At 50.6% G+C, this 22,997-nt stretch overlaps 1 protein-coding gene across 1 annotated transcript in view; it reads right to left on the bottom strand.

The window, feature by feature from the left end:
* The window catches only part of PKHD1 (PKHD1 ciliary IPT domain containing fibrocystin/polyductin), a 483,679-nt gene that overhangs the window by 379,736 nt on the left and 80,946 nt on the right, over positions 1 to 22,997 (bottom strand). Inside the window, exon 33 of the mRNA XM_066594190.1 lies at positions 8,301 to 8,529. Within this exon, the coding sequence (XP_066450287.1) occupies positions 8,301 to 8,529 (229 nt within the window). The remainder of the gene's footprint in view (positions 1 to 8,300; positions 8,530 to 22,997) is intronic.

Below are 22,997 nucleotides of genomic sequence, written 5' to 3'. Positions count from 1 at the left end.
TGTCCGCTGGTGAAGAAGAGAAGTCTGGGTAAATCCAGGCTTTGTTCATCTTGATGAGTGTAAGCCTGTCGGCACTGTCGGTTGACAGGCGGGTACGCTTATCCGTGATGATTCCCCCAGCCGCACTAAACACCCTCTCTGACAAGACGCTAGCAGCAGGACAAGCAAGCACCTCCAGGGCATACAGCGCGAGTTCAGGCCACGTGTCCAGCTTCGACACCCAGTAGTTGTAGGGGGCAGAGGCGTCACCGAGGACGGTCGTGCGATCGGCTACGTACTCCCTCACCATCCTTTTACAGTGCTCCCGCCAACTCAGCCTTGACTGGGGACCGGTGACACAGTCTTGCTGGGGAGCCATAAAGCTGGCAAAGGCCTTGGAGAATGTTCCCCTGCCTGCGCTGTACATGCTGCCTGATCTCTGCACCTCCCCTGCTACCTGGCCCTCGGAACTGCGCCTTCTGCCACTAGCGCTGTCGGATGGGAATTTTATCATCAGTTTGTCCACCAGCGCCCTGTGGTATAGCATCATTCTCGAACCCCTTTCCTCTTCGGGAATGAGAGTGGAAAGGTTCTCCTTATACCGTGGGTCGAGCAGTGTGTACACCCAGTAATCCGTAGTGGCCAGAATGCGTGTAACGCGAGGGTCACAAGAAAGGCATCGTAACATGAAGTCAGTCATGTGTGCCAGGGTACCTGTATGCAACACATGGCTGTCCTCACTAGGAAGATCACTTTCAGGATCCTCCTCCTCCTCCTCCTCCTCCTCAGGCCATACACGCTGAAAGGATGACATGCAAGCAGCATGTGTACCCTCAGCAGTGGGCCAAGCTGTCTCTTCCCCCTCCTCCTCATGCTCCTCCCCCTCCTCCTCCTCCATGAGGGTACTCTGACTATCCAGCGACATACTGTCTTCCCACGCCTCAGTTTTCGAGTGCAAAGTGTCTGCCTTTATGCTTTGCAGGGAACTTCTCAAGAGGCATAGCAGAGGAATGGTGACGCTAATGATTGCAGCATCCCCGCTCACCATCTGGGTAGACTCCTCAAAGTTTCCAAGGACCTGGCAGATGTCTGCCAACCAGGCCCACTCTTCTGTAAAGAATTGAGGAGGCTGACTCCCACTACGCCGCCCATGTTGGAGTTGGTATTCCACTATAGCTCTACGCTGCTCATAGAGCCTGGCCAACATGTGGAGCGTAGAGTTCCACTGTGTGGGCACGTCGCACAGCAGTCGGTGCACTGGCATATTAAACCGATGTTGCAGGGTGCGCAGGGTGGCAGCGTCCGTCTTGGAGTTGCGTAAATGTGCGCTGACCCGGCGCACCTTTCCGAGCAGGTATGACAAGTGTGGGTAGCTTTTCAGAAAGCGCTGAACCACCAAATTAAAGACATGGGCCAGGCATGGCACGTGCGTGAGGCTGCCGAGCTGCAGAGCCGCCACCAGGTTACAGCCGTTGTCACACACGACCATGCCCGGTTGGAGGCTCAGCGGCGCAAGCCAGCGGTCGGTCTGCTCTGTCAGACCCTGCAGCAGTTCGTGGGCCGTGTGCCTCTTCTCTCCTAAGCTGAGTAGTTTCAGCACGGCCTGCTGACGCTTGCCCACCGCTGTGCTGCCACGCCACGTGACACCGACTGCTGGCGACGTGCTGCTGCTGACACATCTTGATTGCGAGACAGAGGAGGAGGAGGAGGGTGCTTTAGTGGAGGAAGCATACACCTCCGCAGATACCACCACCGAGCTGGGGCCCGCAATTCTGGGGGTGGGTAGGACGTGAGCGGTCCCAGGCTCTGACTCGGTTCCAGCCTCCACTAAATTCACCCAATGTGCCATCAGGGAGATATAGTGGCCCTGCCCGACTGTGCTTGTCCACGTGTCCGTTGTTAAGTGGACCTTGGCAGTAACCGCGTTGGTGAGGGCGCGTACAATGTTGCGGGAGACGTGGTCGTGCAGGGCTGGGACGGCACATCGGGAAAAGTAGTGGCAACTGGGAACTGAGTAGCGCGGGGCCGCCGCTATCATGCTTTTGAAAGCCTCCGTTTCCACAAGCCTATACGGCAGCATCTCCAGGCTGATCAATTTGGCAATGTGCACGTTTAACGCTTGAGCGTGCGGGTGCGTGGCGGCGTTCTTGCACTTGCGCTCAAACAATGGCGCTAGCGACGTCTGGACGCTGCGCTGAGAGACATTGCTGGATGGGGCCGAGGACAGCGGAGGTGAGGGTGTGGGTGCAGGCCAGGAGACGGTAGTGCCTGTGTCCTCAGAGGGGGGTTGGATCTCAGTGGCAGGTTGGGGCACAGGGGGAGAGGCAGTGGTGCAAACTGGAGGCGGTGAACGGCCTTCGTCCCACCTTGTGGGGTGCTTGGCCATCATATGCCTGCGCATGCTGGTGGTGGTGGCTCCCCAGCTGATCTTGGCGCGACAAAGGTTGCATACCACTGTTCGTCGGTCGTCAGGCGTCTCTGTGAAAAACTGCCACACCGTAGAGCACCTTGACCTCTGCAGGGTGGCATGGCGCGAGGGGGCGCTTTGGGAAACAGTTGGTGGATTATTCGGTCTGGCCCTGCCTCTACCCCTGGCCACCGCACTGGCTCGGCCTGTGCCCGCACCCTGACTTGGGCCTCCGCGTCGTCGCCCGCGTCCACGTCCTCTAGGCCTACCCCTACCCCTCAGCATGCTGTATTACCAGTAGTGCAGAAACAGAACTCTGTAATTACATGTGCCGCTTATTGGCCTGTGGTTGGAGGCTGACTTCGCTTACGGAACGCACAGCAGAGCCAGGAAATTTTGCGCAAGCCTGCTGTAACACTTAGCTGGCTGCGTATGAATTAGGAGGACAACTACACCCAGCACAGACCCAGTACACTGAGGACAGTCACAGGCAGCCCAAATAGATTTTTTTTCCCAAATGTTTTTGGAAAGGCCCACTGCCTATATTCAATAAATATATGTCTTCTGTCCCTGCCTCATCACCACTACTGGCCCTGGAGTATGTATAATTACTGCAGGGCGCAATGCTCTGCACGGCCGATATACCAAAAAAAAAAAATGTGCAACACTGCAAAAAGCAGCCTCCACACTACTGCACACGGTTAGATGTGGCCCTAAGAAGGACCGTTGGGGTTCTTGAAGCCTAAAATACTCCTAACACTCTCCCTATAGCAGCTCCGGCACCAACAGCACTTTCCCTCCTCTATGTCAGAATACATCTGTGGCGAGCCGCGGGAGGGGCCGATTTATATACTCGGGTGACACCTGATCTCGCCAGCCACTCACTGCAGGGGGGTGGTATAGGGCTTGAACGTCGCAGGGGGAAGTTGTAATGCCTTCCCTGTCTTTCTATTGGCCAGCAAAGCGCGCTAACGTCTCAGAGATGAAAGTGAAAGTAACCCGAACATCGCGTGGTACTCATCACGAGTAACGAGCATCTCGAACACGCTAATACTCAAACGAGTATCAAGCTCGGACGAGTACGTTCGCTCATCTCTAGTTAGGAATGGTTTGTGAGGATGAGTTTAAAAGGGTTTTATTTAAGGTTACGTTTTCACTAGCCTTTTTGGGGGCATTAAGGATAGTGGAGTTAGTTTAGCCCAGTAAAAAGTAGGGGTGGATTACAGGCTGATTTCAGATTTTGAGGACAGAGGATTGATTTGGGTTGTGTTCCGGGGGCATTTAGAAACTTGGAAAAATTATAAAAAGGTCTCGGGGTGAACTCAGGGCCGTTTTTGAGACATGAGGACAGACTGTTTTTGTCAAAATTTCAGTTTACGATGGTTTTTAGGAAGGCATTAAAGGAGGTAGATTTGGACAGTTCACATTTTGGGCCACACTCATTTAGAGTGGGTGCAGCCACAGAGGCCTCTAGTTGGGGAATGGAGGCGGAAGCTGTTAAGAGGATTGCTGGGTGGGAGTCTGGTTATAAATTATACGTAAGAGCACAGTTACTTTATAAAAGGGTTATGGTTATTGGGGTAGGGGTGATTCATTGTATGGTTTTGTTTTGTTGTTACAGATTATTGTCCTGCTCTGGTCTGGATTCTGGGGCACTCTTACGTCTATTGGGGGGTGGAAAAGGAAGGAGTTTGGCTGGACGGTAGACAGTTGAGGTTTGAGAGGAGAGATGCCGTAATACAATGAATTGGGGTTACGGGGATGTCATGATGTAAGGTTTTGCAGGACGTACAAAGGCTCTAAGTTTGGATAGGGTGCCGGATATTTTAGTTATGCATGTAGGGGGGAACGATTTAGGCAGAACGCCTTTCAGGGATTTGTCTAGAGACATTAGATATGACATTCTTAGATTGTAAAAAGTCCTATCGAGGCTTGACAGTAGTATGGTCAGAAATAGTTCCTCGGAAAGTGTGGCAGTATGCTAGATAATCAAAGGTTTGGATAAGGCTTAGATAAAATTGAATAGAGAGGCGTTTCGTTTTGTGGGTCGAAATGGTGGAATGGTGGAGTGGCAGTGTAGCGAGGGGAATTTTTGGAGAGCCGATGGAGTTCATTTGAATGCAATTGGGATGGATTTGTGGCTGTTAGTAGTTCAGGAGGGGATTTAGCATACCAAGCCTTTGTTTTGTGGGGTGTGGCGCAGGCTTGAGGGTGTCAAGCCGTGCTGGCTGTGGCGGGTAAGGGGGTCCTTGGAGTCAGCACAAAAGTGGGGTAGGGGGAAGGCAGGGGCTGGATAGCTACCTTCCCCCCTTTGATTGATCATTATGTGGGTCTGTCACCTCTTGGCTTTGACAGGGCGGAGTCCCTGCAAAGATGGCTAGCAGGTCTTGATTTCGGGAAGTACGCGACTAGAGGCTAGTTGGTGAGTTTAGGCCTACGGAGTCAGTTCGCTTGCAGGAGGAGGCATGGTTTGGGAAATAGGGTCTCGCAAGTCAGTTTGTGTGCGTCAGGAGGCATTGCAAATATTTCCCTGGTTGGTGAGGTGACAGAATTATTTGGGGCTCCAAGGATCTCCCTTTCTCTGGGAATTGGCAATGTTATGATATGTTACGAGATTTAATGTTATGTTGTTTGTAATAAATGGCTGCTGTGGCCAATTTAATCCAAAGAAGGTGTCCATGATTATTTAGGCAATGTCTCGGGGGTTGAGGACATCTTCAATCTCAGCGCTTTGCTGGGATTTTACTTCCACTCTCAGCAGCAGCCAGCAGCAGAGTTAAAGGGGTTGTCCCGCGCCAAAACGGGTTTTTTTTTTATTCAATAGGCCCCCCGTTCGGCGCGAGACAAACCCAATGCATGTGTTAAAAAAAAACAAACCATTTAGTACTTACCCGAATCCCCGCGCTGCGGCGATTTCTTCCTTACCTTAGTAAGATGGCTGCCGTGATCTTCACCCACGATGCACCGCGGGTCTTCTCCCATGGTGCACCGTGGGCTCTGTGCGGTCCATTGCCGATTCCAGCCTCCTGATTGGCTGGAATCGGCACACGTGACGGGGCGGAGCTACGAGGACCAGCTCTCCGGCACAAGCGGCCCCATTCACCAGGGAGAGGACCGGACTGTGCAAGCGCGTCTAATCGGGCGATTAGACGCTGAAATTAGACGGCACCATGGAGACGGGGACGCTAGCAACGGAGCAGGTAAGTGAATAACTTCTGTATGGCTCATAATTAATGCACAATGTATATTACAAAGTGCATTAATATGGCCATACAGAAGTGTATAACCCCACTTGCTGCCGCGGGACAACCCCTTTAAGCTTCATTATTGGTGAGGTGCGCTAAACATCCAAAATAGAACAGACTATGAAGGCTCTAGTATGCTGTTGTACCGCCTCTAGCTTGGATACAAGATGTGATACGGGCAGGCATGGAGGCTCTAGTAGGCTGTTGTACCGCCTCTAGCTTAGATACAAGATGTGATACGGGCAGGCATGGAGGCTCTAGTAGGCTGTTGTACTGCCTCTAGCTTGGATACAAGATGTGATACAGGCAGGTATGGAGGCTCTAGTACCCTATTGTACCAAAACTAGAGTGGATACAAGATGTGATACGGGCAGGCATGGAGGCTCTAGTACCCTGTTGTACCACCACTAGAGTGGATACAAGATGTGATACGGGTGGGCATGGAGGCTCTATTACCCTGTTGTACCACCACTAGCTTGGATACAAGAAGTCATACGGGTGGGCATGGAGGCTCCAGTACCCTGTTGTACCACCTCTAGCTTGGATACAAGATGTGATACAGGCAGGCATGGAGGCTCTAGTACCCTGTTGTACCACCTCTAGAGTGGATACAAGATGTGATACGGGTGGGCATGGAGGCTCTAGTACCCTGTTGTACCACCTCTAGGTTGGATACAAGAAGTCATACTGGCGGGCATGGAGGCTCCAATACCCTATTGTACTGCCTCTTGCTTGGATACAAGAAGTCATACTGGCGGGCATGGAAGCTTCAATACCCTATTGTACTGCCTCTAGCTTGGATACAAGAAGTCATACGGGCTGGCATGGAGGCTCTAGTACCCTGTTGGGCCCCTTCTAGCTAGGATGCAAGATATGTTACAGGAAGGCATTGAGACTCTAGCACCATGTTCATGTTAGGTCGCTTCATCTTGGATGTAAGATGTGATACTGGTGGGCATGAAGGATCTAGTACCATGTTGGAACGCCTCTAGGTTGGATATAAGATGTGATACGGGTGGGCATGGAGGCTCTAGTACCCTGTTGGACCACCTATAGCTTGGATATAAGATGTGATACGGTCAGGGATAGAGGCATACAGGTTACATATGGTATCTCGCAGCACATTTGCCCACAGATGTTGCCACTGCGCCTCTAGATCATGCACTCGGCCTCTAGGCTGCCAGACCTGTTGTCCCAGATGGTCCCATACATGTTCTATAGGTGATAAATCTGTTGACTGGGCAGCCACGGAAGTGTGAAAATGTTGTGGGGACATTCCTGTGACCCCTTGTGTGTATTATATTATGATAATGCGGTATTGCTGGGGCTTGGTGTGCTTCTAAGGAGAACAAACTCGCAAGTTGAAACTTTAGACCATCGAAACGCTTCCAAGAAATAAGGTAGCAAAATCCAACATCCTCTTAGAGCTCCTTCACGCGGCCGTATGCAATGTCGGCCCGTGAAAAACGGACTGATTTCACTGCGCATGGATGTTGCATGTCATCCATTTTTCATGTCTTCCCCCCAAAATGCAAGAAGGTCCAATTGATGTCACTAATTTTGTTTCCTCTGCGTCCAGGCAGCTTGCGTGTAAAGAGCACATATCACGTTTGTGTTCAGTGTCTTTTTTTAATGATCCCTGGGAGGTTCTGCTCCGTTCATACAAACCAAAAGAGGACATTCTGGGATTAGTTTTTTACATTCAACATGGGTCTGCATTCAAGAAACACGTATGTCTGGTTACACCAATGTACTTCAATGGGTCTGTGTGCCGTGCGCAATCAGTCAGTCAAAAATACGGATAGCGCATAGACAGAAAGTACGCTACTTAAGGGTTTGCTATTGATGACCTATCCCCTTGCCCATCAGCTGTTTGACCCCTGCCAATCATTGCATATCAGGCAAAAGCTGTATATTTCCTAGCAGTAAATCCCATTCACTTACCCTGGACTGAGCTGCACCCAGATCACATGACGCATGAACGTTACATCCTTGGTCTGAGAAGAGTCCGCAGAGCTTACCCCAAGTGCCACGGCCTCTTCAAGTAGAGGGTCGCTGAGCTGCGAATCATCCATGTTGAATGCGAATGTCCAATCGTAAACTTCTGATCGTGAACTATCCTTAGCATAGGCCATCAATAGTAGATTGGCTTGGATCTCCCGACTGGGTCCCCTGCCGATAAGCTGTAAGTTGGGCCTTTGTGCTAATGCAGCGAGCGGATTTCTGCAAGAAAGACAGCTCTGTTCCAACTACAGTGGTCAGGCTTGGTATTGCAGGCCGCGTTCCCCTTCACATCAATGCCTGTAATACCAAGCCTGGCCACTGCAGTGGGAACAGAGCTGCAGAAATCAACTCAGTGCATGAACGCAAAGTCCAAACTTACAGTTTATCAGCAGGGGTCCCAGGAAATGGACTCTAATCGATCTATTATTGATGACCTATCTTAGGGATAGGTCATCAGTTAGTTTCCAACTGAACAACCCCTTTAACCCCTTTTAGGTCTACCATAGCACACTGGCACAAAAGGACTGACTTTGTGGGTCTCTTTCCTCAGTTGTTGGAAACTGCAATTCTAGTGCACCCACCTGACACCCGACCTGTCATGCTATAGACATTGTCTACCGGACGGATAACACAGCACCCTCTGGCGGTATCACACAGGTTCCTACCTGACAAGCAGTCCATTGATCTGAGTTACATGTGCCGTGCCATTGTCAACTGGCATAAGACGGGCGTCGTACTCCCAGTTACAATGACAGATGTGGACGTACGCCAGAGATCTTGTCACCAGTAGCGCTCCCACTCGCACGGTTACATCACACTGAATGAATGTGTTGCGTTTCTCATGGCACTGTGCCCCGGCCTCAAACATCAAGTCACACAGGAAGGACCACGAACCTGCCAAGGTGAAAGTAAATAATTCAGCTTAATGAAATATTCACAAGGAATCTGTGCGCCACCCGCTGCCTGTGCCAGGGAGGCTCTGCGTGAGAAATTCTAAACCATCAGGACCTTAAAGGAACAGTACATGCAAAAACAAAGGGCACAAAAAGTTAACAAACACTTATATCATAAACTAAACTTTGAGGAAACTATAAGGAATCCTTCTACAGGGTGGGCCACGGAAAAGGAGCCCCCCCCCCCCCATCCCGACGCCACATTCTTGGGAGGAGGCCATAGCCCTTTCATTTCACCTGACATGAAAGCTGCGCTGTGATTGGCCGGGCAAGAGACACAGGTTATTTTCAGACAGCCTTCATAGATCTGCCCGGTGGAGTTCTTCCTGCAACAGCGGATACCTCTGTGCAAAGCAGATCAATGAAGGCCTTTGCTGATGAGTACCCAGGTACTAAGCCGCCCGCTAAATGTTGTATCCAGAGCCTGGCTCAGAAATGGCGCCAAACTGGGTGTGCCATAAACGTGAAGAAACCGAGGCCTTCGTCACACTGGACATCCCCCGTCACATTCAGGAGTGGATCGCACACAGCCTTCGAAAATCAACTCGCAGACTGTTACAGCACGTTGGTGTGTGGCGGTGGTGGCGCAGGATGGCACGGCGATGGCAGATGGAGGCGGAGGAGGCACTTTTTTCCCCAAAAAAAATGTTAATGAACTTTTGCATAATAAACTATATTACGCTCCATAGACGGATTTGTGATACTTTACCGCTACGGGATAGCGGTACTCTATCTTGTACTTCCTCTTGGCACGGCATCTCTCGCCGGCTCGTTCACATCTCCGGCACCCCTTTCGGCAGCTGCAAGGCAAATAACTCTCACTTAAAGGGACTATCCGGTTTCAGGACAAATATCCGTCCCACCATGGAGGCAGGGGTATATTGACTGCTGCCAATGTTCCTTCAAGCCGATGGTTCGGGTTGCTTTTTGCAAGGTGGCAGTTGCAATTATATAGTTACCTAATGCACACTGTGTACTGTTCTCTGATTGGCCAGAACCAATCACATGAGCAGTGCTGGCCAATTAAAAAGCAGTCTAATACTGCCAATGCACTGTGAGGATTAGGTAGTCTGAAGATTTTGTCGGCCATCTTGGATGGCTGAAAATGGGCCCCAGGACCAACAGGTCAGAGGGGCATCAGTACAGAAGAACAGCAGCAGGTAATATGACCGCTTCCGTCAGCTCCAGGACAAAATTTTGACCTAAAATGGAGGTTCACTTTCAGCGCCTTTTGCGATTTGGGCTATCTGCGGCATAGCTGTTCCTTGCATCATCATGCTTTATGGTCGTTGGCCTTGACCTCAAATGCCCCGTGGCACCGGTATTTATTCTTTACCGGCCATGTTAATAAATATCAGCTGGGGGGGCTGTGACCAGGCAGCAACTCTGCAGGGTTGGGAGCAAGACAGAATGAGTGACATACTGGATGCTACCTGATCACAGGTTCAGGGTGGATAGGGCACAAGGAGTGGGCCCCATTACTATTGAGGGCCACCACTGGGATCACTATTAATATTGGGGACACTTCTGAGGGCACGATTACTACTGGAGACACTGTTACTATTGGGGACCCTGAGGGGGACACAATTATTAGTTGCAGCCACTAAAATAACAAGGGTGAAACCATACGTCATGATAAGCCACGTACCCAACCGCACCCAATTATACCTTCACTGGTATTTATTTGTGATAAAGGTGGCAACCCTATCTGGGCAGTGATGTGCTATTCGCATCACTACCCGAGCTACCAATGGGGGCGCAACCTCCCCCTAACAGCCTTACGGGAGGCTTCCGTTGTATGGCACCGTGTGCCTCTTACACTCCCCCTCTCCTTGCTGCTGCTCCCCCTTCCCCGGCCATGACGGTTAACTGGTGGAGTAGACCATTCCAGCACTGGCAAGCGCCGTTCTCCTCCACTTCCCTCCCCCCTCTACCGACCAGGTCCCGAAACAAGGAGGGTGGGGCCTACCAATACGGCACTCAGGCTACTGTCAAAATGGCCTCACGGCTCTGATCTGTACGGGGGAACGCTGCAAACATTACGCCCTTACAGGTGTATCACCAACAATGTATCCCGAGTGCTTAAATGTGTGAACCAGAAACTATTCCGAATAATGTGTGCGCAGCGTCAGGAACACGAAGAGCGGCGTTTCTTCACAGCAATATGGAACAGGCCGCCATTTGTTTCCCGCATAGCATCACACTTCAATCCTCGTTTGCAAAATATGTTAAGCTCTGCCCAACCTCAGCACCCAGATGGGTTTGGGAGGTATCTAATCAATAACTACCTGGCAGGACAGTCCCGGGCATGGGGTGCCGTCCCGCCATCCCAGGAGGCTGCCAGTTGTCTTAGTTTTAAGAGTATCCATGTCCTCAGGATGTAGATACATGTGAATACAGTTGTGATAGATCCCAGCGCAGGCATTCACCCTGCCAGTGGCAGGGAGCAGACAGGCAAGATGCAGTAAGACCTCCCTCCTGTAGACTGTCAGATCTTATGGGAAGAGACCTCTCTCCTGTAGAGTGTCAGCTCCTATGGGCAGGGACCTCCCTCCTGCAGAGTGTCAGCTCTTATGGGAAGAGTCCCCTCTCCTGCAGAGTATCAGCTCTTTTGGCCAGGGTCTTCTCTCCTGTGGAGTGTCAGCTCTTATGGTCAGGGACCTCTCTCCTGTAGAGTGTCAGCTCTTATGGTCAGGGACCTCTCTCCTGTAGAGTGTCAGCTCTTATAGCCAAGGACCTCTCTCCTGTAGAGTGTCAGCTCTTATGGCCAAGGACTTCTCTCCTGTAGAGTGTCAGCTCTTATGGGCAGGGATCTCTCCCCTGTAGAGTGTCAGCTTATACTGTATGGGCAGGGACTTCTCTCCTGTAGAGTGTCAGCTCTTATGGGCAGGGACCTCTCTCTTGTAGAGTGACAGTTCTCAAGGACAGAGACCTCTCTCCTGTAGAGTGTCAGCTCTTATGGGCAGGGACCTCTCTCTTGTAGAGTGACAGTTCTCAAGGACAGAGACCTCTCTCAGGTAGAGTGTCAGTTCTCAAGGGCAGAGACCTCTCTCCTGTGGAGTGTCAGCTCTTATGGTCAGGGACCTCTCTCCTGTAGAGTGTCAGCTCTTATAGCCAAGGACCTCTCTCCTGTAGAGTGTCAGCTCTTATGGCCAGGGTCTTCTCTCCTGTAGAGTGTCAGCTCTTATGGCCAGGGTCTTCTCTCCTGTGGAGTGTCAGCTCTTATGGTCAGGGACCTCTCTCCTGTAGAGTGTCAGCTCTTATGGCCAGGGTCTTCTCTCCTGTGGACTGTCAGCTCTTATGGTCAGGGACCTCTCTCCTGTAGAGTGTCAGCTCTTATAGCCAAGGACTTCTCTCCTGTAGAGTGTCAGCTCTTATAGCCAGGGTCTTCTCTCCTGTGGAGTGTCAGCTCTTATGGCCAGGGTCTTCTCTCCTGTGGAGTGTCAGCTCTTATGGTCAGGGACCTCTCTCCTGTAGAGTGTCAGCTCTTATGGTCAGGGACCTCTCTCCTGTAGAGTGTCAGCTCTTATAGCCAAGGACTTCTCTCCTGTAGAGTGTCAGCTCTTATAGCCAAGGACCTCTCTCCTGTAGAGTGTCAGCTCTTATGGCCAGGGTCTTCTCTCCTGTAGAGTGTCAGCTCTTATGGCCAGGGTCTTCTCTCCTGTAGAGTGTCAGCTCTTATGGCCAGGGTCTTCTCTCCTGTAGAGTGTCAGCTCTTATGGCCAGGGTCTTCTCTCCTGTAGAGTGTCAGCTCTTATGGCCAGGGACCTCTCTCCTGTAGAGTGTCAGCTCTTATGGGCAGGGACCTCTCTCCTGTAGAGTGTCAGCTCTTATGGGCAGGGACCTCTCTCCTGTAGAGTGTCAGCTCTTATGGACAGGGACCGTTCTCCTGTAGAGTGTCAGCCCTTATAGCAAGGGAACTCTCTCCTGTATATAGTGTCAGCTCTTATGGGCAGGTACCTTTCTCCTGTAGAGTGTCAGTTCTTATGGGAAGGGATTTCTCTCCTGTAGAGTGTTAGCTCTTATGAGCAAGGACCTCTCTCATGTAAAGTGTCAACTCTTATGGGAAGGGACGTCTCTGCCCATGTTGCAGGATGTGTGATGGCGTTATGGCAGGGAGGTGACAGATGGAGGCGAAGTAGCATTTTTTTTCATATAAAGACACTATTTACTAAACGCGCTGGTAAGGGTTAACAAGGCTCTGTCCATAGAAGGGAACTAGGACTTCAAGTGTTCTGTTTCAAACAGAATTTCCCTTTGGGGATAAAGTCCCTCACAGGGGGGCACTGTTGCTATTAGGGCCACTTTTGGGGGGCCCTATTACTACTGGTGGCACTGTTACGATTGGGAACACTACTGAGGAGGGCAAGGCCTACCAATACGGCACTCAGGCTACTATCAACATGCCCTCGCCGCTCTGATCGCTGCCAACATCATCCCTTTACAGGTGTATCAACAACAACGTATCCGCGAGTGCTGAAATTTGTGAGCCTGAGACTATTCCGAATAACGTGTGCGGTGACTGCCGGAGCGCCAAACATGTACAGTAGACAACGTGGCTGCGGACTATGATTGCTGGAGGACTTTTTGGCCCACTGCTGTACACTAAGGTGCAGGGAACGCGTTTTCATTCATCAGGTCACGTAAATTATCCACTGAAAATCCCCACCAGACTCACGAAACGCCATAGTAGGACCATAAAATAGGTGTAGGGTGCACAGTGCCAGAAGCATGAATAGCCGGCCCAAATTTCTTCGACTCCGCTGTGAACACTGCGGTTCATCAGGACATGTTTGAACAGCTTTACAAGCGACTAACACTGGAAGAAACAATGTACTGCTCTTTCCAACAAGATGGGACAACATGCCGCTACCCCCTCTTCCTGCCTGCGATTCGCTGGTTTATATAAAAAACATAACTTTTACTAAACTCACTGGTAAGGGTTAATGGGACGGCACTACAAGTGTTACAACATTTCAAACAGAATTCCTCAAATATTCCTCGCACTCTCTGTTAATCGTCCGTCTTCATTCATAGTACTGCATACTTTACCTATTGAGGGCCGTGGCATTACACTGTCATGGCGGCCTCAGTGTACCGTAGGTGCCAAAGTACCTCAAATCAGCCGTACAAAGTGCGGTGCGTCACTTACATCTCCATAACTTATCCATCATTCATAGCCCCACCATAAAGTGCCTTGCCAACCTGTTACATACATTTCCGCATCAAGTTCTTGCATTCACCTACATTCCCCGTACAACAATGTCAACACCCATCAACTACCCTAAAAATGTCCGTCCGTTATGGTCTTTCAAGTATGCACACTGAGTCATATAAGACCGGTCTCACGTGTAGAGATGCTCAATAGTTTTCCCCAGACATGGCGCTGTTCTCGCCTTTGGCAATCGAGTTCTTTGCAGAACCTCTTCTTCCACGCGGCCCCTGATCATATGGTCCCTTTCTTGCCCTCAGTCGTCAAGACCTTTTCTTGTCCATCTACGCTACTCACCAGCATGGGGCAGCGCACTCACTCCATACACAATAGTTGGCTCCACATCTTTGCAGGCTGTCCACAGACTGCTGTAGCTGCATCTACAGCTGGGCCTCTCCTGAGTGTTATGTGCTGCAGAGCTGCACTCGAGGCTGTAGCTGCAGCATTCACTGCTCAGGTGGTGCAGCTCTAATTCCTTTTTATATCCAAAATGGATGCTCGCAAAAGGCTGGGGCTTGGCCAATACACTTTGCCTTACTGTGGCCACAGTGTCTGGGTGGTGACATGTTAGCTGTGTCACCGTCCGTGTTACCAGCAACTTGCAGCCCACATGGTCCCCATGTGCCTCTCAACAGCTCCTTAGCACTGCTGACAGCACTAACTGTCCTGTTTCCACTCCACCTCCTGGGCTGACGGTGGAGGACGTTGATACCGCCTCTGCCAGGCTGCTTTTGACCTTCTCTGTTAGCTGCTGAAGTGTAAGGGAAAGTGCGGTGTCAGCTCTTATGGGCAGAGACCTCTGTAAGCTTCATGGAATCTAAGTAGAAATCATTATTATGTAGCAGTGCGGCCATCATGCATTATTTGGCACCAGCACAAACTCTTCACCCCCATAGCTCCGCCCCTTGCCTATAAGGAGGGTTAAAATTCCCCCAAATAACCTTACATTTTTATGTCCAATTTTGACATTAAAAAAGTGTAAAAAGTACAAAAAAAAAACCCTAGTACATTCCTGCGCCGTTGTTTACTTCCAGCTGGTTGGAAGGTATCAGTAGAGCCGCTGCTGCTATTTACTGCTGTCCCTCTCCTCTTTCCTGACAGTTTCCTCGGCTCCTGCGGAGACGTTTCTGTCCAGATGGAGTGGGAACAATCCGACCTCTTGTGGTCGGGATTCAGACAGCTGGAAAACAATGGGATTAGAGATATTTTGCATAACCACTGCGGCGCGCAGCTCTGTGTTCTCTGGCAGCCGGGGTCTTTTTCATATCATCACACGCGGCAGAGATGACAGGAGATTTCCTTGACTGATACTTCTTTTGTCGTGCGCCCAGCTGCCGATGACGCTCGCAGGTTCCCATTAATAAATATTGTATGGAGATGTTTTCCTTGGAAAATATCTTCCCCTATAATGATGACGAGGCTCTAAAACATGAAGAACAGGGACCGCCGTGCATGAGACACCTTAAGACGTTGTTTCCTTTGTCTGATTTGTAACTTTACATAGTTTTGTATCATTTTCGATGTTTGGTTTTATTGGACTTTGGGTATCAAAAACATAGAAGGGCACGAAAGAAGTTGCAAGTTTCTATTGGGTCCTGGTAGGGGCGTAGCTAAAGGCTCATGGGGTATTAGTGTATCTTGACTCCACCTGAAGCTAGGGGTTTGACAGGAGGAACGCCCCTGTCACACCCCCAGCTCCTGATAGGGCCAAGGCTGGCAGGTCGTAGCTGCAGACAGTGGTGAAATGACTGGGTTGTCTGCCGCCCTAATAGCACGTTATCCAGATTCTGAGGTCCCCCGCTCACATTTGCCGGCCTCTGCGCTTGTGCTCCGCAGCGTGGATGGTCATGTCAGTGTCGGCCGTTTGCAGCTGCATCGCTCACATTTACTGCACCACCTGGCCGCCACTGTGACTTCCGTGCACGGTGTTCCCACCGCTGACAGATCCCGCTTCTTGTCCTCCACCGGCATGACGGTGACATGTGTGGCAGCCGCTCCCCCAATGACAGCTGCCGGCCTCAGCGGTGATGGTTCGGCAGCGGGAAAGCCGCATGAGGTGTGTGTGTGTGAGGGACAAATGGTTGTTGCAAGGCGGCAGCATGTACTTCTGTAGTCGGCGCCCCGCGGATAACACTGTGTCTACCCCAAGGCATATCAGCTCCCTGCTGGGCCCGCAAGGTGGAACTCACTGCGTTTGCGGGTGCCTGTGGTGCAGCGCCGGCAGCTATAGTGCCCTTTCAGGACCTGTGTGGCAGGCTGCTGTGCAGCCAATCAGGTACAGGGGGCGTCAACCCCCTGTCAAACTTGACTCCACCAGGACTTCCTGGTGGTGTCAAGAAACACTAATACCAGCTCATGGGCCCAAGTGCAACAGTTTGTCTTAGGACCCCCCAACTTGCCTTAACCCCTTAAGCAGAGGCGCAACTTGAAGCTTCTGGGCCCCAATGCAAAACCTGTAACAGGGCCCCCAACTATGATGCTTTATTCATAGTACTGGGCTCCCTATATGGAGAAGAGAGGCCTTATGGGCCCCCTAAGGCTCCTGGGCCCGGGTCCAACCGCATCCCCTATAATTACACCAGTGGGTAATGGCAAAGCTTGCACCATCGTCATCGCTGTGGCCATGGTGAAGAAATCTAGCACAGATTGGTGCCTTTATTAACATGGGCAGAATGAACTTGCAAAGGACTCCCACTATGTTGGCCCCTTTATTAGAGACCCCGACCCTTTCACAACTGGAGCTTCTGTGTATAAAAATTATCCCCGTGACCCCGAAGTCAAATAATGTGACAAGTTTTCCGTGGATCAGTTTCAGTGTGAATCCACATTAGATGGGATAATCTAGCGATCTGAGTGACTTCCAACGGCCTGGTCATCGGTGCTAGACTAGCCGAGGCCGGGGTTTTACTGCCAACCGCGTGGGGTTTTCTCGTGTAATGGTGTGGGGAGTAAACAGAGAATGGCGTGATTGAGGATTAACATCTAGTGAAAGGGGATTGTGTGTACAGCAACAGTTTATTGCCGAAAGGGGTCAGAGGAGGATGTCAGGAATTGTGATGTACATCTGCTGCACAGTCAAGCAAATCGCAGCCAAACACCGAGCTGGTGCTCCAACTAACATGTCCAAACACACAACTCACCATTCCTTAGTACAGATGGGCTATAAGAGCAGACCACCAGTTCCAGTGCCATTGCTGCCTAAGACACAAGTGTCAGGCTCAAGGCTTGTGAGCTGAAGTCAGCCTGCCACATTATTTTATGTGGCCCGCGACAAGGTACGAATGTGTAGTGGCCCAGAGTTAATGAAGTCCCTCCATAATGTTAGGTGTCTGTCTCGTGCCATTGTCTTGTTTGTGGAATGCATCAGATTTATGTGTATTGGATGGTTGCAGGACTGAGAGGGTTAATGTCTGGTATGTCCTGTCCTGTCTGGAAAATGTATCTGTTTGTATGCATCAAATGTTTGCACGTAATGCTGAGGCATATGGGCCTTCAGTTAGGCTGGATTCCCACTGAGCGGAAATCTTGTGGAAATCTCGCGGAATGACCGCAAAGGGACCGCACGGAGATAATCTTTATTTGTATAGCGCCAACATATTCCGCAGCGCTTACATAGACAGGGGGATACAGAAAGACAAAAGTACAAAAATTACAGAACCACGGTTACATAGTAATCAATTTAAGGAAACAGTAGGAGTGAGGGTCCTGCTCCAACGAGCTTACATACTACAAGTAATGGGGTGATACAGAAGGTAAAGGGGCTGGAGATGTGCGCGGTATGGTGAGGTGGAGAGTGAGGGATGCTATACACAGACAATGGTCAGACATTTAGCCGTGTGACGGTAGAAACGGTATGACTGCAGGAGCGGTTTATGATGGCTAGCAGGGATTGCAGTCAGTAGGTCATGGAGCATGTTATCAGGCGGCGTACAGAGTGGTTTGGTTTAGGAAATATGGTATGCCTCCCTGAAGAGGTCCGTTTTTAGAGCACGCCTGAAGTTCTGTGAGCCCTGGATTGCTCGGGTAGCCTTTGGTAGTGCGTTCCAGAGGACTGGTGCTGCTCTGGAGAAGTCTTGGAGGCGGAAATGAAAGGGGCACTTAATCGGATTTTGTTAGCGGAGTGGAGGGCCCAGGCTGGGTGGTGGATTGAGATGAGGGAGACAATGTAGGGCGGTGCGGCGCTGTGGAGGGCTTTATGTATGAATAGCACAATTAGAAACAGCATCCACGGCATTCCATAATTAAAAGGAACTTTATTCCATTCAGGTCCCACGTACAGCAATAAACAGAGGCAGTAATGGAGCAGATCTGGATCCAACCCACGTGGAGGCGTGTCATGAACTTGGCCTGTATCCGTGCTCTAACGGGAGCCTGATGAGTGAGTGCAGCTGTATCTGTGCGGAGTTATTTGTAGCTTTATGGATGAAGGTAGCGAGTTTAAATTGTATTCTGTATTTGCAGTGACCGGCACAGGGCAGAGGCGTCCGAATAGCGGCTGGACAGGAAGAAGAGCCTGACTGCCGCATTCAGGATGGATTGGAGGGGGTATAGTCTGGTGTGGGGGAGGCCAATCAGCAACAGGATGACCAAAAAAGCACGATTGTGGCATTCTTTATTTTTTTTTTCTGCCGACGTTCACCATGCGGGGTGAATAAAGACTTACTTTTATAGATCGGACTTTTATGAATGCAGTGAGGCGAAATATGTTTTTTTTGTTTAATTATTTAGACTATTTTATTATAAATTTTTTATTTTTTAAACTTTTATTGCTTTTCTTTTTTTTTTTAATAATTAGTAAAACTTTTTAAAGCTTCTTTTTACTGATTGTGGTATTTAAAGGGTTAAAGGCTCCGATCAGCCGAGCGGCTAATCGGAGCTGTTGTAGGCAGCTGCTGGCTGTAAGAAACACGTGATCTCCTTTCATACATACTCCAAACGCGTAGGATGAAACTGTACGCCCTATAGAGTTAAGGTGTTAACCCTTTCCGATCCACTGTCTGACGTCTAAAGACATTCTGATTGAAGGCTGTACATTTCCGATGTCGGAAGACATCCGGCAGGGTATTCTTACTGTATATTACTGGCCGCTCTGTTGTCGGGGGCCTCTCCGGCATGTCCCATACCACAGTACTGGCCCTAGCCAGCAGATGGTGCTATTGTATAATGGCAGAAAGAGAAAACCCCCTAGGAAACCCTGACTCCAAAATTGGATTGCAAAGGGTTAAATATGCAGTGTTTTTGCAGACCGGAACTGTGCAAATTTACGGTGTATTTGGACCTTCTTGCATTTTTTTTGTGTGCACATATTCACTGTTTTCACATGCTTACAAAAAAAGGAAAAATGGTCCCGTAGCTTCCTCCTGCCTGCATACATAGATATGCAGTGAATACTCATGTATCGTGCCTGTTTACATGATTCCATTGACTTTAATGGGCAATTTCAGTTTCTAATATGGACCGAAATAGGTCATAATTAGAGATGAGCGAGCACCAAAATGCTCGGGTGCTCGTTACTCGGAACGAACTTTTCGCGATGCTCGAGGGTTCGTTTCGAGTAACGAACCCCATTGAAGTCAATGGGCGACCCGAGCGTTTTTGTATTTCGCCGATGCTCGCTAAGGTTTTCATGTGTGAAAATCTGGGCAATTCAAGAAAGTGATGGGAACGACACAGAAACGGATAGGGCAGGCGAGGGGCTACATGTTGGGCTGCATCTCAAGTTCACAGGTCCCACTATTAAGCCACAATAGCGGCAAGAGTGCCCCCCCCCTCCCAAAAACTTTTACTTCTGCAAAGCCCTCATTAGCATGGCATACCTTAGCTAAGCACCACACTACCTACAACAAAGCACAATCACTGCCTGCATGACACTCCACTGCCACTTCTCCTGGGTTACTTGCTGACCAACCGCCCCCCCTCCCCCCCACAGCGCACACCAAAGTGTCCCTGCGCAGTCTTCAGCTGCCCTCATGCCACACCATGTCTATTTAGAAGTGCGTCTGCCATGAGGAGGAACCGCAGGCACACACTGCAGAGGGGTTGGCATGGCTAGGCAGCGACCCTCTTTAAAAGTGGTGGGGCGATAGCCCACAATGCTGTACAGAAGCAATGAGAAATAGAATCCTGTGCCACCGCCATCAGGAGCTGCACACGTGGGCATAGCAATGGGGAACCTATGTGCCACACACTATTCATTCTGTCAAGGTGTCTGCATGCCCCAGTCAGACTGGTAATATGTACCTTAACAGTAACCGCGTTGGTGGTAATGTGGTGGTGACTGCGGACCTAGTAGCGCGGTTTTATTTTGTTGGTTTTCGGAATGTGGCCAGGATTAAGTGGGCCGTGGCGGGGGGATGGTGGGGGGGGCTCTCTTGTAGTGTCGGTAAAGGTGAAATTCTTGGACTGCCACCAGACGAACCAATGCAAAGGCATTTGCCAAGAATGTTTTCATTGTTGGAGGAGGAGGGGGATGTTTTTGAGGCACTACGTGTCCTCTCCATGTGTCCGTGGTTATATGCACCTTAACAGTAACCGCGTTGGTGGGAAATGGCCTCGCCGCCATCATGTCTTTGGGAAGCCTCTGTTTCCACACCCCAGAGACATACCATTAGCAGCGGTATAGGCAGAGCCCATAATTCGTAACATTTCAGCCGTAGCATTAGGACAGGCCCCACTAACATATCACTAGCAGCATTATAGCGGGAGCGCAGTCTTCGTTCCATGTCAGCAATAGTAGCACTCAAGACAGGCCCCAGTAACAATTCCGAAGCAGCAGTATAGCGGGAGCGCAGTCTTCGTTCCATGTCAGTAATAGTAGCACTCAAGACAGGCCCCAGTAACAATTCCGAAGCAGCAGTATAGCGGGAGCGCAGTCTTCATTCCATGTCAGTAATAGTAGCACTCAAGACAGGCCCCAGTAACAATTCCGAAGCAGCAGTATAGCGGGAGCGCAGTCTTCGTTCCATGTCAGTAATAGTAGCACTCAAGACAGGCCCCAGTAACAATTCCGAAGCAGCAGTATAGTGGGAGCGCAGTGTTAGTTCCATTTCAGTAGCTGCAGTATAGCCAAGGCCCAAGTTACATTTATGTAGCTAAAGTGTAGGCCAACCCCACACACACTTCTGTACCATGAGTGCAGGCGAAGAACATACAAATTGCTATGATTACACTGTAGGTGAGGGCCCCAAAAAATTGGTGTACCAACAGTACTAATGTACCTCAGTAAAAATTGGCCATGCCCAACCAAGATGGCAGGTGAAACCCATTAATCGCTTTGGTTAATGTGGCTTAAGTGGTAACTAGGCCTGCACGCAGCCCAGTTTAACGAAAAATTGGTTCAAGTTAAAGTTTCAACGCTTTTAAGAGCATTGAAACATATAAAAATTGTTTCGAAAAATTAGATGAGTGAGCCTTGTGGCCCTAAGAAAAATTGCCCGTTCAGCGTGATTACGTGAGGTTTCAGGAGGAGGAGCAGGAGGAGGAGGAGGAATATTAGACACAGATTGATGAAGCAGAAATGTCCCCGTTTTGGATGGTGAGAGAGAACGTAGCTTCCATTCGCGGGTGCAGCCTAAGTATTGCTTACGTATCGCTGCTGTCTGCTGGTGGAGAAGAGAAGTCTGGGGAAATCCAGGCTTTGTTCATCTTGATGAGTGTTAGCCTGTCGGCACTGTCGGTTGACAGGCGGGTACGCTTATCTGTGATGATTCCCCCAGCCGCACTAAGCACCCTCTCCGACAAGACGCTAGCCGCAGGACAAGCAAGCACCTCCAGGGCATACAGCGCTAGTTCAGGCCACGTGTCCAGCTTCGACACCCAGTAATTGTAGGGGGCAGAGGCGTCACCGAGGATGGTCGTGCGATCGGCTACGTACTCCCTCACCATCCTTTTACAGTGCTCCCGCCGACTCAGCCTTGACTGGGGAGCGGTGACACAGTCTTGCTGGGGAGCCATAAAGCTGGCCAGGCCCTTAAAGACTGTTGCACTGCCTGGGCTGTACATGCTGCTCGATCTACGCACCTCCCCTGCTACCTGGCCCTCGGAACTGCGCCTTCTGCCACTAGCGCTGTCGGATGGGAATTTTACCATCAGCTTGTCCGCCAGGGTCCTGTGGTATAGCAACACTCTCGAACCCCTTTCCTCTTCGGGAATGAGACTGGGAAGGTTCTCCTTATAGCGTGGGTCGAGCAGTGTGTACACCTAGTAATCCGTAGTGGCCAGAATGCGTTGAATGCGAGGGTCACGAGAAAGGCATCCTAACATGAAGTCAGCCATGTGTGCCAGGGTACCTGTACGCAACACATGGCTGTCCGCACTAGGAAGATCACTTTCAGGATCCTCCTCCTCCTCCTCCTCCTCCTCCTCCTTCTACTCCTCAGGCCATACACGCTGAAATGATGACAGGCAAGCAGCATGGGTACTGTCAGCAGTGGGCCAAGCTGTCTCTTCCCCCTCCTCCTCATCCTCCTCCTCCTCCTGAACACGCTGAGATATAGACAGGAGGGTGCTCTGACTATCCAGCGACATACTGTCTTCCCCCGGCTCTGTTTCCGAGCGCAAAGCGGCTGCCTTTATGGTTTGCAGGGAACTTCTCAAGATGCATAGCAGAGGAATGGTGACGCTAATGATTGCAGCATCGCCGCTCACCACCTGGGTAGACTGCTCAAAGTTTCGAAGGACCTGGCAGATGTCTGCCAACCAGGCCCACTCTTCTGAAAAGAATTGAGGAGGCTGACTCCCACTGCGCCGCCCATGTTGGAGTTGGTATTCCACTATAGCTCTACGCTGCTCATAGAGCCTAGCCAACATGTGGAGCGTAGAGTTCCACCGTGTGGGCACGTCGCACAGCAGTCGGTGCACTGGCAGATTAAAGCGATGTTGCAGGGTGCGCAGGGTGGCAGCGTCCGTGTGGGACTTGCGGAAATGTGCGCAGAGCCGGCGCACCTTTACGAGCAGGTCTGACAAGCGTGGGTAGCTTTTCAGAAAGCGCTGAACCACCAAATTAAAGACGTGGGCCAGGCCTGGCACGTGCGTGAGGCTGCCGAGCTGCAGAGCCGCCACCAGGTTACGGCCGTTGTCACACACGACCATGCCCGGTTGGAGGCTCAGCGGCGCAAGCCAACGGTCGGTCTGCTCTGTCAGACCCTGCAGCAGTTCGTGGGCCGTGTGCCTCCTATCTCCTAAGCTGAGTAGTTTCA

This window comes from Eleutherodactylus coqui, chromosome 1, assembly GCF_035609145.1.
Source record: "Eleutherodactylus coqui strain aEleCoq1 chromosome 1, aEleCoq1.hap1, whole genome shotgun sequence".
Classification (NCBI taxonomy): Eukaryota; Metazoa; Chordata; class Amphibia; order Anura; family Eleutherodactylidae; genus Eleutherodactylus; species Eleutherodactylus coqui.
This window is presented reverse-complemented; position numbering and strand designations above follow the sequence as displayed.